General features: G+C 37.5%; 1 protein-coding gene across 2 annotated transcripts in view; it reads right to left on the reverse strand.

Moving 5' to 3' along the window:
- The window catches only part of sos1 (son of sevenless homolog 1), a 71,306-nt gene that overhangs the window by 47,396 nt on the left and 8,910 nt on the right, over positions 1–15,000 (reverse strand). For both annotated transcript variants that reach the window (XM_079857794.1, XM_079857793.1), the window contains exons 2-8: positions 14,046–14,171; positions 11,768–11,899; positions 10,038–10,202; positions 8,818–9,027; positions 7,305–7,448; positions 6,166–6,276; positions 2,632–2,730 (exon numbers count right to left, since the gene is read on the reverse strand). In XM_079857794.1, coding sequence (XP_079713920.1) covers positions 2,632–2,730; positions 6,166–6,276; positions 7,305–7,448; positions 8,818–9,027; positions 10,038–10,202; positions 11,768–11,899; positions 14,046–14,171 — 987 coding nt within the window. The remainder of the gene's footprint in view (positions 1–2,631; positions 2,731–6,165; positions 6,277–7,304; positions 7,449–8,817; positions 9,028–10,037; positions 10,203–11,767; positions 11,900–14,045; positions 14,172–15,000) is intronic.

The raw sequence follows: 15,000 nt of genomic DNA on the forward strand, positions 1-15,000 counted from the left end.
ATTTATATTCTAAATAAATACAGTTCTTTTTAAGTTTTTATTCATCAAATAATCCTGAAAAAAGTATCTCAGGTTATAAAAAAATATTAAGCAGCACAACTGTTTCCAACATTGATCATAAATCAGCATATTAGAATGATTTCTGAAGGATCATAAGACACCAAAGACTGGAGTACTTGCTGATGAAAATTCAGCTTTGCATCACAAAAATAAATTACATTTTAAAGTATATTAAAAAAGAGAACCATTATTTTAAATTGTAATAATATTTCATAATATTACTGTTTTTTTTTTTTTTTCTGTTTTTTTAACTGCAGGCTTGATGAGCATAAGAGACTTCTTTCAAAAACATTAAAAATAGTAATGTTTCCAAACTTTTGACTGGTACTATATATATATATATATATATATATATATATATATATATATATATATATATATATATATATATATATATATAAATACACACACATGCATGTGTATATTTAAGAAAAATGTGTTATTTATATATAAAACATTTATAATACTCTATAGTCAGTATATACATGCAAATATTTCTTAAATATATACATGCATATGTGTGTATTTATATCTAAAAAATAATTATATACACAGTACACACACCTATATTATGTAAACACAAACTTTTATTTTGGATGCGATTAATCGTGATTAATCATGGCCCAGCAATAATAATAATAATTAAAGCTGCAAGCAGCATTTATCGGGGTTCAAGCATTTAAGGCCTTTAAGGCATTTAAGCATTCAAGACATTAAGATTTATTTAGAAAGCTTTTAACCACTGAAATAATAGATTGAAAAGTCCATTTACAGCCAATACAGGCAATTTACCATTGCTTTTTAACAGTTATAGCGCCAACTATCATCCGATCTACATACAATTTTGCATGCTTATTTAGAATGTTATGGCACATATGCTCACCAATTTTCGTGATGTTCTGAGTTTTTGTTTAGGATTTATAGGCTTTTGTTTGCATTTTGCCACGCCCATTTTCTTTATGACCCAATTATACCCATGCGAAAAATGCAAAAGTTCAACTTTTTTTGATAATTATTGATCTAAAGAGTCCAGAGAATTGTCCTAGACTCGCTTGGTTCCGATCGGGCAAAAAACCAGGGACTAGTTCGCAAAAGTAGGTTTTTAACATATTCGTGAATAATTAATAAACTGTTTGATTGACAGCAATGGTTCTAGAGGCAAAGTTGTTCAGCATGAGCAGGTCTATCAAATGATATGCATTTTGTGATGATAAGTGTAACACCACGTGATTACAGAGCCATAAAACTCGTTAGCGCCAACTAGTGGCCGATTTCTTTCAAAATTCTTACAGACCTCTAGGGCCATGAGTCGAACATGCCCACCGAGTTTTGTTCCGATCGGCCTCCGTTAACCTTGTCTAATAGGTGCTCAAACTTCATTGGCCGATGGCGGCCATGTTTTTTGAGATACACCAATGTCCTCATAGATATACATGACAGCTTGGACCAAGACACTGCATACCAATTTTCAAGTCAATCGGACTAACGGTCAGGTGGTTACAGCCTGATTTAAGTTTTTTTCATGTTATAGCGCCACCATGTGGCCAATCGCCGCAATCTTTTTACTATGACCTCAGATTGACCTCTTACACAGGTGTACCGAGTTTGGTGAATATACCTCATTTACTTCTGGAGTTATAGCCATTTTAGTAAAATAGGCTCCGCCTTCTTCAAACATTTTGGCGCCCCTTAGCGACCGTCAATCGAAATTTCAACTTTTTTTCAATAATTATTGATATTCTGCCTCCAGAGAACATTTCTGCACTGGTTTGGTTCCGATCGGACACAAAACCAGGGACTAGTTCGCAAAAGTAGGTTTTGGACATAATTCAAAATGGCGGAAAATTTGCATACCGGAAATGAAATCCTTGAGGCCTTTTTTGTTCGGCTTGACCCAAGGATTCCAATGATATAAGACACTTGAGTCTGTGACAAACGGTTAATGAGATTTAAGCAAAAATATGATTTTTTTTTGTTTTTTGCACTGTAGCGCCACCTATGGGCCAATCGGGGTCATATTTTGATAACCTCTCCTCGATTTTTGTACTACCATCTGGCAAAGTTTCAAGTCTCTAGCACTTACGGTTTGGGCTGCACGATGCGTTTTACGGCAGAAGAAAAATAATAATAATAAAAATCAGTACAATTACAATAGGGTTTCAGCACTTCGTGCTTGAACCCCTAATAAAACACAATCATCCATTACAGCAGCGATTCCAGAGGATTTGTGTCAGACGAAACCCTTCGCAAGAAAATATTTACTTTAATAATATTCACGATTGTCTGAATGTCATGATAATGATCACAAGCATCTTATTTTACTTTCAAATTATTTACATTTTTTTACACAAACCCTGCATTATAGAGCAGTGTTTGAAAGTGTTCATAACCTTTTTAAATGTAGAAATTAAAAATATTTGTGTTTTGTAAAGAACGAGGCTTTTTTTATTTTTCACATGTCCTCTGTGGGCTTCCGTACATTTGGAGACAGTAACTATTTTTGCACTTCTATTTGGTTTCAGAAGTAATGCTGAAATCAGTAAATGGTGCATTGTGGGAAATGACACTCACCTTTAAAATCTCGAAGTAATGAAGACAGTGGTAGACGGGCGTCAGGAGTAACCGCGGTAAAACATACTGTACCGCTTCTTTGAACCCTTCACAGATAGACTGAAAACACAGAGACATCGTGTGATCATATTCATATAGAGACAGAGAGACACGCATCATAATCTGAAGACCACGCCCCCACGGGGGGGGGGGGGGGGGGGGGGGGCAAGCCAACTGTCTCCATTGAGTTTGTATTGAGTGAAGTCACTGTCATTTCTGACTTATAACAAAGAACAAAACAATGTCTAAAAGCTGCTATGTGACGAAAAAACACAGAAATAAGTTTTTATAAACTGTCGACCCCAAAAAACGAGATGCGACACGACACCGCGATAAAATACATCTTTTCCAAGTTAATCAGAGTGTTTGTCCTAACCAGCCGCGACGAACACACGCGACCGTTCGATTTTAGAAACAGTTTCTATTTTTCTGCGACGTCGCGCTGGAACAACAAACACAAAGTGTGTCAAAAGGCGACACAAGCGACAGAGACCGGATGGGGCGTGTCCGGCGACGCGACAAAGTTGAGATCGGTTCAACTTTATGCAAATGAAGAGGGACTTTCGGGAGCGACAACCAATAGGAGTGAAGCCAGTGGAGCGCTCGTGATCCGTCACTCTTAAGTGCCGAGTCCGACCGAGGCAAGATGAATGAGAAGTTTATTTTAGCAGTCAGAAACGGTCCTATAGTGTATGATGGGTCTCTGTGTGCATACAGTGGTACTCGCCGTGCTGACTCGAGACTGAAGGGGTTCGTGAACTCAGATAGACCAGCATTTGCCCGTTTGCTGCAGTTAAAGGAGAACTCCGGTCAATTTTAACACATTTTTTTTGTAAATTTGTAGTGCTGTCAGTACAGAGAACAACGACAAAAGTCGATTGTCGAGTTCTCCACTGTTGCTTAGTTACCTATGATCACGCGCGTGAACTCGACAATCGACTACTGTGGACTTCAACCGAAAACAGGAAGTAAATACAGGTATGAGCGCTGGCTGAAATAACATCATTTTTATTCATATCTTTCACATCTACTGCAGTCAGATTCACTCGTGATCACTCTGAAGGAATCACTCACATGACCTGTGCACTTGTAATGACACATCAAGGATGTTAAGAGGCTAAAAGCAGGTTTAGTACTTGCCCCATTGAAGTCAACAGGGTGCAAATTTTAAAAAGAGGATAACACGGTGTAGGCAACACTGATTTTTGTCGTTGTTCTCTGTATTGACAGCACTCCAAATGTACAAAAAAATGAGCTCAATGTTAAAATTGACCGGAGTTCTCCTTTAAAGGGATAGTTCACTTTGAAATAAAATTTTGGTATGTTTTAGCTTACCTCAAGGGCATCCAAGATGTAGGTGTCTTTTTTTCCGCAGTAGTTTCAATTTTGATATTTTTAGGTCAAACCGTTCTTGTCTGTCAGTCGTATAATGCAGGTCTATGGTCACTGTCTCAAAGAGCATGCACAAAGTCCACATTAAACAATTCCCCATCGTAAGTACACATTGATGGCCTAAGACACGAAACGAGCGGTTTGTGTGAGAAAACGAACAGTATTTATGTCGTTTTTACCTCTTATACACAGCCACGTCCAAGTGATCTGTGTGCTTAGTCTGCGCAAGCGCGGAAAGCGCCGGAAGTGATCTCTCGCGCGTGTACATTACGTCACTCATTGTTTACACAGAACAGAGATTGTAGGTAAGACGGTTAATAGAAATGGTACTAATTTGCGCTTATCCGGGATGTTTAAACCGACGTAAAAGAAAACAATTACGTATGCTCGCGCGAACTCATCCGGGAGTGGTGATTTATTTATTAATTTATGTCGGTTGATAGGTTAAAGAAGTATAGGAAAGTGTCAATGGTCCATTTCTGAGATAGGTGGCGGTAATGCACATATTTGTTTGCGATCCGCCGTAAAAAAGAAGAAGAAAGCACCGGAAGCGCCCGCGCCCTCAGATCACTTGGATGTGGTTGTGTAACGTTACAAGAGGTAAAAACGATATAAATACTGTTCGTTTTCTCACACAAACCGCTCGTTACGTGTCTTAGGCCATCAATGTGTACTTATGATGGGGAATTGTTTAATTTGGACTCTGTGCATGCTCTTTGAGACAGTGACCATAGACCTGCATTATATGACTGACAGACAAGAACGGTTTGACCTAAAAATATCAAAATTGAAACTACTGCGGAAAAAAAGACACCTACATCTTGGATGCCCTTGAGGTAAGCTAAAACATACCAAAATTTAATTTCAAAGTGAACTATCCCTTTAAGGACACAAAAGTGGATACAGGCGATAGACGTGAAGCATCAGCTGTAATGAATGGGATCCTGACTCTCAGTATGCAATGAAAATACACTGTGTGTGCCGTTAACATTTAGTTTCAGGGAAGTCAGATCTCCAAATGTCTTTTTTATATATTATATTTCTGTAAGCTAAGCCATCCTGTCGCCTCCAGTGGGCGTAACGTTAGTTCTCAGAGTTATGTGACACTGTCTCAATCGCCTCTATCCACTTTTGTGTCCTTAAACGCTCGTTTTTGGGGTCGATAGCTTATAAACACTTATTTCTGGGGTTATTTTTAGCTTGTTTGCTGCACACCTCGTCACATAGCAGCTTTTAGACACTGTTTTGGACGTGCGCTCTGTCTTTATTCACAGCTGAAATGGTTTCACCATGCTTTTTGTTTAACTTTTAATAACACAAAGTCTACTGACTTAGATATATTTATTAAAAGATAAACAAAAAGCATTGGTTATCATAGAGGATTCTTCTCATCCTTTACATTCTAAATTTCAGTTGTTCCCATCAAGGAGACGATTTACACAACCTCGGGCGAGTAGAAATGTGTACCAGATGTCATGTGTGACCCTGGATCTCGTCACCAGTCTCGAGTCACATGGGTATATTGTATGGCAACAATACATTGTATGGGTCAAAATTATTGATTTTTCTTTTATGCCAAAAATCATGAGGATATTAAGTAAAGATCATGTTCCATGAAGATATTTAGTAAATTTCCTACCGTAAATATATAAAACATGTATTTCTGTGAGTGAATGCAGCACAATCTTGAACATAAATGAACAACTTTAAAGGAGATTTTCTCAAAGTTTTGATTTTTTTGCATCTTCAGATTCCAGATTTACAATAGCTGTATCTCGACCAAATATTGTCCTATCCTAACAAACCACACACCAATGGAAAGCTTTTAGATGATGTATACATCTCAATTTAAAAAAATTGACCCATGTGACTGGTTTTGTGGTCCAGGGTATATGAGTATGGGGTGGATATGTAGGCTATGCATATGTATATGCGAATGTTATTGTATTACTTATATTTTTTATGTATATTGTTATAGTGTGTTGGTGTCCTTGTGTGTGGTGTATAGTGAAGCCAAAGACAAATTTCCACTTGTGGACACTCAACGAACTAAACTAAAGTAAAGTAAACTAACAGCTTTGCAGTGTTGTGTGTGTTTCTGACCTGCAGGTAAATGGCGGCTCCGGGTTTGTAAAGCTGACTGAGGAAGTGTTCGTGGAAGCCGGTGCGAAGGATGTCCTGTGCGTACGTCTCGTAGGGGTCGAAGGCCAGCTCCTGAAAATGGCCAACACCCGAGAGTTAACACATGACCCGCAGCACAGCCCGCCGTGACCTGTATTGTTACGGCATGAGGAAAAACAAGCGTGTGTGTGTGTGTGTGTGTGTGTGTGTGTGTGTGTGAAAGGCCGCGGGGTCAGTCGCTGTGAAGCGTGGAGGTGGAGCGGACACCAGTGTGTTCTGGGAGGATCGTATCGGTGCCGCTCTCACAAATCACAACATGCGCTACACTTCAAATATCAAATCTTGCATAAAAGTTACTTAAAAAAACTGAATTTTAAATACATGAATATATATATATATATATATATATATATATATGAAAAAGATTTATTTAATTATCATTGAAAATAATATTAAATAAAATAAAAAAATTAAATTACTATTATTAATTCAATTTTAAAAAATATTTATTGTAATTTATATTATTATAGTAATATATTTATATTATACTACTGTTACTACTAGTTTTATTTATTTAAAATGAAAATAATTTATTATAAATTAGAAAAATATTAAAATATAGTATTGTTATTAATATTAATTTAATTAAAAGACTATTACATTATTTAAGTTTTAGAAATTAAGATACGTTCTTATAAATTAATATACAAAGAAATTAAGTAATTATTTATATATATATATATATATAACACAATTATAATATACAGTAGTTAAATTAAATATATTATATATAATTACATTATAATAATTTACATTAGTAGTATTATTTAAGAAATAATTCATTTTATTATTATTAATTACATTTATAAAAAATAAATTATAAATAAATTAATTCAATTATTACTGATTTTATTTAAAAAAAAAAAATCTAAATTAATTATTAATTATAATACTCTTTAAAAAATATATAAATTATACTAATTAAATTTTCACAGTTTGTTTGAAAAAAATATATATTTAATTGATTTTCATTGAATGTAGCCATTGCACTTTACCAAAAATAATTATATGTGTATATATATAAATATATATGTGTGTGTGTGTATATATCCCCATCTCACCTCAGCAAGGTCTTCGAAACAGCTGCCGACCAGCGGATGAGGGCTCGTCTCGTCGGTCATCTCCACCGTATCCTCGATTAACCCGAGCAGCTTCACCGTCACCTCGTGGATGTCCACGATACGACTGAAGATGTTCTCGACGTCCTACAGGCAGAGAGAGAGAGAGGGGGAGAGAGAGAGAGAGAGGGAGAGGGGGAGAGAGAGAGGGAGAGAGGGAGAGGGGGAGAGAGAGAGGGAGAGAGGGAGAGAGGATGATGAGGAGTGTGAGGATGATGAGGAGTATAAGGATGAGGAAGAGGAGTGTGAGGAGTGTGAGGATGAGGAAGAGGAGTGTGAGTAGTGTGAGGATGAGGAAGAGGAGTGTGTGAGGAATGTGAGGATGAGGAAGAGGAGTGTGAGGATGAGGAAGAGGAGTGTGTGAGGAATGTGAGGATGAGTGTGAGTAGTGTGAGGATGAGGAAGAGGAGTGTGAGTAGTGTGAGGATGAGGAAGAGGAGTGTGAGTAGTGTGAGGATGAGGAAGAGGAGTGTGTGTAGTGTGAGGATGAGGAAGAGGAGTGTGTGAGGAATGTGAGGATGAGGAAGAAGAGTGTGAGGAGTGTGAGGATGAGGAAGAGGAGTGTGTGAGGAATGTGAGGATGAGGAAGAGGAGTGTGAGGATGAGGAAGAGGAGTGTGAGGATGAGGAAGAGGAGTGTGTGAGGAGTGTGAGGATGAGGAAGAGGAGTGTGAGTAGTGTGAGGATGAGGAAGAGGAGTGTGAGGAGTGTGATGATGAGGAAGAGGAGTGTGTGAGGAATGTGAGGATGAGGAAGAGGAGTGTGAGGATGAGGAAGGAGTGTGTGAGGAATGTGAGGATGAGGAAGAGGAGTGTGTGAGGAGTATAAGGATGAGGAAGAGGAATGTGAGGAGTGTGAGGATGAGGAAGAGGAGTGTGAGTAGTGTGAGGATGAGGAAGAGGAGTGTGTGAGGAATGTGAGGATGAGGAAGAGGAGTGTGTGAGGAATGTGAGGATGAGGAAGAGGAGTGTGAGGAGTGTGTGAGGAGTGTGAGGATGAGGAAGAGGAGTGTGAGGAGTGTGAGGATGAGGAAGAGGAGTGTGTGAGGAATGTGAGGATGAGGAAGAGGAGTGTGAGGAGTGTGAGGATGAGGAAGAGGAGTGTGAGGAGTGTGTGAGGAGTGTGAGGATGAGGAAGAGGAGTGTGAGGAGTGTGTGAGGATGAGGAAGAGGAGTGTGAGGAGTGTGTGAGGAGTGCGAGGATGAGGAAGAGGAGTGTGAGGAGTGTGTGAGGATGAGGAAGAGGAGTGTGAGGAGTGTGTGAGGAGTGTGAGGATGAAGAAGAGGAGTGTGAGGGGATGATGAGGAGAGTGAGGAGTGTGTGAGGATTGTGAGGAGTGTGAGGATATTGAGGAGTGTGAGGATGAAGAGGAGTGTGTGAGGAGTGTGAGGATATTGAGGAGTGTGAGGAGTGTGAAGATGAGGAAGAGGAGTGTGAGGATGATGAGGAAGACTCACGTGAGAGGAGAACAGCATGTTGTTGGAGTTGAAGGGCTCGCGGAACACCTTGATGATGAGGTTGAGGTCCCTCAGATACTGTCGTACCTCGGCCATGAAGGCCTTCACCAGATCATAGTACATCTGCTCCTCTGAGGCCGACGGCTCTTCGTCCATCAGAGGAAACACACTGATGTCCTCCTCCACCTGATGGAACATGTCCATCAGCACCTGCAACCAGAGCAACAGGGCGGAGCTTGAGCACCAGGGCGGAGCTTGAGCACCAGGGGCGGAGCTTGAGCAACAGGGGTGGAGCTTGAGCAAGTGCTGGGCGGAGATTATTTGCTTGAATGTTGACGTTTGATGTGTTCAATTAGAGGTGCACGGTTAATAATACAAAAATAAAATAAAACCGAAACGCAGATATATGGCTTAGTGTAATTTATGCGATTTAATTAAATACATGCACTGCGTGTTTCAGAGCGAATCAATGTTTATTTGCACGCAAACGCACACATATATATATTGAAATATTTAGTTTCTTGATTTTTTCTTCTCTTCATTTTTCAAACATGTATATATAATATTTAATATTACATATTCATATTAAATGTAGGTATTAATATAAGTATTGTAATTTTACAGTTGTAATGTAAAATAAAATTATTTAATACTACATTAAAATTATTATAGTATTTTTCTTGTTATATTTCACTGTAAAATAAAATATATTATAGCAAAATGTCTTATATTTATATTTAGTAATACTAGTACGACTACAACTAATTATTATTAATATTATTTTATAGTCATATTGATAATCACAAAATTGCTGCCCTACCATCAAGCACAGAATTTGTTTTTATCATATTTAAAATATTTTTTTTAGAAATATTTATTACATTTTATACACTGTTTTTTAATGACAAATTAATAAAAAAAAAATTTGAATTAGAATTTAAAATTTTTAATTTTTATATTTTTAGTTAAGTTTGAGTCATTTCGTTATTTATGTCATTTTATAAAAAAAAATGTGTTTGTTTTGCAATTAAGGTTTAATTTTTTTTTTTTTTTTTTTTTTCCAGTTTTAGTTTATTTATTTCCAGTTAATAATTTTAGTGTTTCAACTCATGCAACATTTTTCATTTTCGTTTACTAATGTTTATTTTATGTCATTTAACAGAAATGTTTTTCATGGAGTTGGTTAAGGACAGCATGGCTGGTGTTCAGTGATGTCATACCTTATCCGCACACATGGCCACCGTGATGTCCTGCTGCGAGATCTCGTAATGGCGGATGTTTCGTACGTAATTTCCCGCCAGCTTCAGTATATCGGCAGAGATGTACTCCAGCACCGCCACGATGTACACGGACACCTGGTGGTCGATTTTATACCCCAGAACCTCCTGCAGGAGAGACCACCATCACATGATCAGTTCACTCACTCATGCTTGATGGACACATGAACACAAACGAGCAAAGCAATTATTTAAGAGAATTATATAAGAGAATAAGTGATTACTTCAGGTGCCAGTGAAACACACTGCAGACTGGCGTGTGGAGTAACATCGCCATCTACAGGACGCAAACTCAACTCAATGTTTATTTATATAGCACTTTTAAAATAACTGAGGGTGTACAAGCAATAATTAAAATAAAACAGTAACATATATATATAATTTCGACTTTATAGTCGCATATATTGTTAGTAATATTTCAGCTGGACTGAAGCAGGTTTACTTGATTATAATCATCATTTATTATAAAAATCACGAGTATCAAATATGATCATCAGGCTTTTGACAAAGGTTTATTTGTTCATCTGTCAATCATCATTGTATTGCATTGCATTATATGTTTTAAAACTACAGATCATAAAACTAAGCATTTAAATATCATCTTAAGACATAATATTTATATGCATTTTATGTAAGTATCTGCTTTGATCTCAGATCTCACTGATTTACATTACAAGCATCAGAATTTCTCCACTTTTAATATCAGCATCTGCAGAAAACAGCATATTTTTGCTCAGTTTGAGGTTTTGAATAAAATTGAGCTGTTTTTTTCCTCCATATTCCCACTATATTAGACTATATGAACTATAAAAGCCTGATGCATCTAACATGATTCTCAACAAAAAAACACATATGCATTTTTTTTGTGCTTTTTTAACTATATTTTGTTTACATGTCAAAAATGAGATTTTTCTGACCATTATTTCAGGCTTTACAGGGTGAAACGTCTTTATAATATATATTTATTATAATATATTAATTTGTAGGATGCAGAAAATTTGCTTCCATGTGTGACTGTTGAATTTCTTTGAATCTTAAATTACAATTTAGTAAATTATTGATTCTCTATTCAATTATGTCTAAAAAATGGCCGGTTTAATTAATAAATTCAAACTGATGAACTGAAAGTGACTCAAATACGCCCTAAAAGACATTAAAACAATCAAAACTGAAAGACTAACCGAGGCAGAAGCGTCTATATCAAATATTTCTCTTCATAGATTGTGATGACTTTACACTGTATGCCAACCAGTTATGACATTATGAAATAAATCACATCTTTTCTATGTTAATTCTATGCGTTTCTGTCCAAACCAGCCGCAAGAAGCCATATTATGCCAAAAGTTTTGTGTTCAGGCTCTGCTAGAACTTGAATGTTGATTATTCTCCTCATATTCTCCATTGTTGCGGCTCCTCTCTTCCCAGTCTGTCAGTAACGCTCTGTTTACTTCCTGTCTCTATGAAGCCCCTCCTCCTGAAAAGCACACTGTGCTCTGATTGGTCGGCTGGAGCAGTGTGTTGTGATTGGTCGAGCGCTTCAAGTGTGTTTGGGAAATGTCCCGCCCCTTTCCATAACCGCCAGTTTAACACACTACTAACTAACTCACCCAGGCCCCGCCCCTTTATTCTGCGCATGAATTATTTAAAGGCACAGTGTAACTAAAACTCATTACCTTCAGGAGCGGATGGATCTTATCCACCGGCAGGGCTAGCGGGTTCCTCCTCTTCCTCTTCTCTATAGCAGCCTGAGCGTCTGCGATGGCCCATTTCTCGATCGGGTGCGGGAAACTCCTCTGCACACGCTCCTAAAAACCCAGTCACATGTGAGATGGAGACCCCAGCAGAAATAGCAAGCAAACAGGGTTTATACGTGGGGCGTCACAGGATAAAGGACTGAGGGATGAAGCACGATTCTTTCACACGGTACAATGCGAGAGATGAAGATGGCAATGATGAAGATGATGATGATGAAATCTAAGATCAGAGAACAAGCGGACTGAGGGACCCGAGCATGATAAACCAGCTAGCCGGTTTAGCATGCTCTGTGGTTGAGGTCTTAACCACAAACTAAAGCACCTGTCCATCTCACAGCCGGCGTCTGTGAGCAACGACCAAACACACAAAAACAAACAGGTGGAGCGTGAGTTCGTGAAGATCAGGACGCCGTCTGAAACGCTCATGGAGTCAGAAATAAGAAACACATTAAAGCCAGTCACACAATAAAAGATAGATATGCGTTATAGAGAGTCCCATGATGCTCAGTGTCTCCAAGCAACACGCCTTTCTTGCATCATAACTCCATGTTTTTCATATTTTGTGGTCTGTCAGATTCAGATCCGGCTCATATTTCACCCAAGAAAAAAACAAAGCCTAATTTAAAGACTAATTTGTCACTTTTTATTTTATTTTTTAATTAAGCAACAGTATAAATTTAGTGCAATGAATGCGTATATGCAAATTAGGGCTGTGAAACGATTAATCGCATCCAAAATAAAAGTTTGCGTTTACTTAATGTAGTACTGTGTATAATTATTTTGTATATATAAATACACACACATGCATGTATATATATTTAAGAAATATTTGCATGTATATAATACTGTGTATATATATCTATATATAATTTATTACATTTTAATAAAATTTCAAATTTTTCTTAAATATATACATGCATGTTTATATGTATACAAAATAATTATACACAGTACACACACATATAATATTTAAACGCCAACTTTTATTTTGGAATTTGATTAATCGTTGCACAGTCCTAATGCAAATATAATATACACTAATTTAAATACAAATACGGTCATGAGAGTTATTGTGCTTAATTGTGAGGAAACTGTTAAAATAGAATAACGATTCTACAAACATGCTCTATTTTCTTTATGCAAAATATAATTTTAATATTTCTGTTGGCATGTTCTTGACGTTCACTCGTCAAATGAGACTGAATTGTCGCCGCGTCAAGTAGTCGCCGTTTCTGTTTTTAAGTCCATAAAGTGCATCTATCCATCATAAAAGTGCATCTGTCCATTATAAAAGTGCATCTATCCATCATAAAAGTGCATCAGTCCATCATAAAAGTGCATCTATCCATCATAAAAGTGTATCTATTCATCATAAAAGTGCATCTATCCATCATAAAAGTGCATCTATCCATCACAAAAGTGCATCTGTCCATCATAAAAGTGCATCTATTCATCATAAAAGTGCATCTATCCATCATAAAAGTGCATCTATTCATCATAAAAGTGCATCTATCCATCATAAAAGTGCATCTATCCATCACAAAAGTGCATCTATCCATCACAAAAGTGCATCTGTCCATCATAAAAGTGCATCTATTCATCATAAAAGTGCATCTATCCATCATAAAAGTGCATCTATCCATCATAAAAGTGCATCTATCCATCACAAAAGTGCATCTGTCCATCATAAAAGTGCATCTATCCATCACAAAAGTGCATCTGTCCATCATAAAAGTGCATCTATTCATCACAAAAGTGCATCTGTCCATCATAAAAGTGCATCTATTCATCATAAAAGTGCATCTATTCATCATAAAAGTGCATCTATCCATCATAAAAGTGCATCTGTCCATCATAAAAGTGCATCTATCCATCATAAAAGTGCATCTGTCCATCATAAAAGTGCATCTATCCATCATAAAAGTGCATCTATCCATCATAAAAGTGCATCTACCTATATATGATGGATAGATGCACTTTTATGGACTTAAAAACAGAAATGGCCGTTCACTGCCATTCTAAAGCTTGGAAGAGCCAGGACATTTTTTAATATAACTCCGATTCTACTCGTCTGAATGAAGAATGTCATAAACATCTAGGATGACTTGAGGGCGAGTAAATCATGGGCTAATTTTCATTTTTGGGTGAACTATCCCTGTAACGTTTTGGCGGCGGTTGTCATGGCGACGGCGTTCACCTCGACGTCCTGAACGGTGCGCGGTTGTGCCTGACAGAGTGTGTTGAGCAGCACCAGAATCAGGCCCTCGATGTACTGAAGCGCCTCCTGCTGGGACGACAGCTTCGGGTGCACCTGATTCAGCACCTGAAACACACAAACATCAACATGTGGTCAAAACTCCAGCTTTTAATGTTGTTTATGTGTCTATGTGGTGTTTTTAATCTGCTTTAAGACAAACCATGTGTAAATTCTTAAGTATTTCCTCCTTAAAACTGCAGTGAACCAAAGACAGTCTCAAAAACACGCTTTGAAATCGCTGGTGTTTCTGACGTCACAAACTACCTTGTAACCAATCAGATCAACGTGTGATCGACAACCAGTGGATCTCTGAGTGAGTGAGTGAGTGGAGGCGGGGCTCATTTGCATATTCATAGAACCGCGCATTCTGAATGAGGCAAGGGTGTCGAGTTACATTCAAGATATTTTAAGACACGAATAAAAAAATTTAAAGGAAAAAGGTTTAAATCTAACAAAACAAACAAAAACTAATACAAAAATGACACAATAAATTACTAAAACTATAAAATCAAAAAAAAAAACAAAACAAATCATAAAAAAACTATAATAGTCTGATACTAAAATAACAAGTGTCTTTATTCTCCCTCCCACCAAAATGTGTGTGTGCGAGAGATTCGTCAGCTCCCACAGTGAGGTATTTTTAAAAGCACAGCCAGAGACATACAGCATGTGAGGGATTGTGAGTATTCTAGAGAAGCTTGCCTGAGGACATCTTCCTGTTGAGACATCGTTCACGACACACACACACACACACACACACACACACACACACACACACACACACACACTCAGTTCCTCATGTCAAGTCTCAGTGTGTAAATGGGTTTCTGTGTGACATTCAGGGAAATCCTCAACACAAACTACCGAAGCTAACTAAACCACAGCAGGGATGGAC

Source organism: Squalius cephalus (genome assembly GCF_949319135.1).
Source record: "Squalius cephalus genome assembly, chromosome: 22".
NCBI lineage: Eukaryota > Metazoa > Chordata > Actinopteri > Cypriniformes > Leuciscidae > Squalius > Squalius cephalus.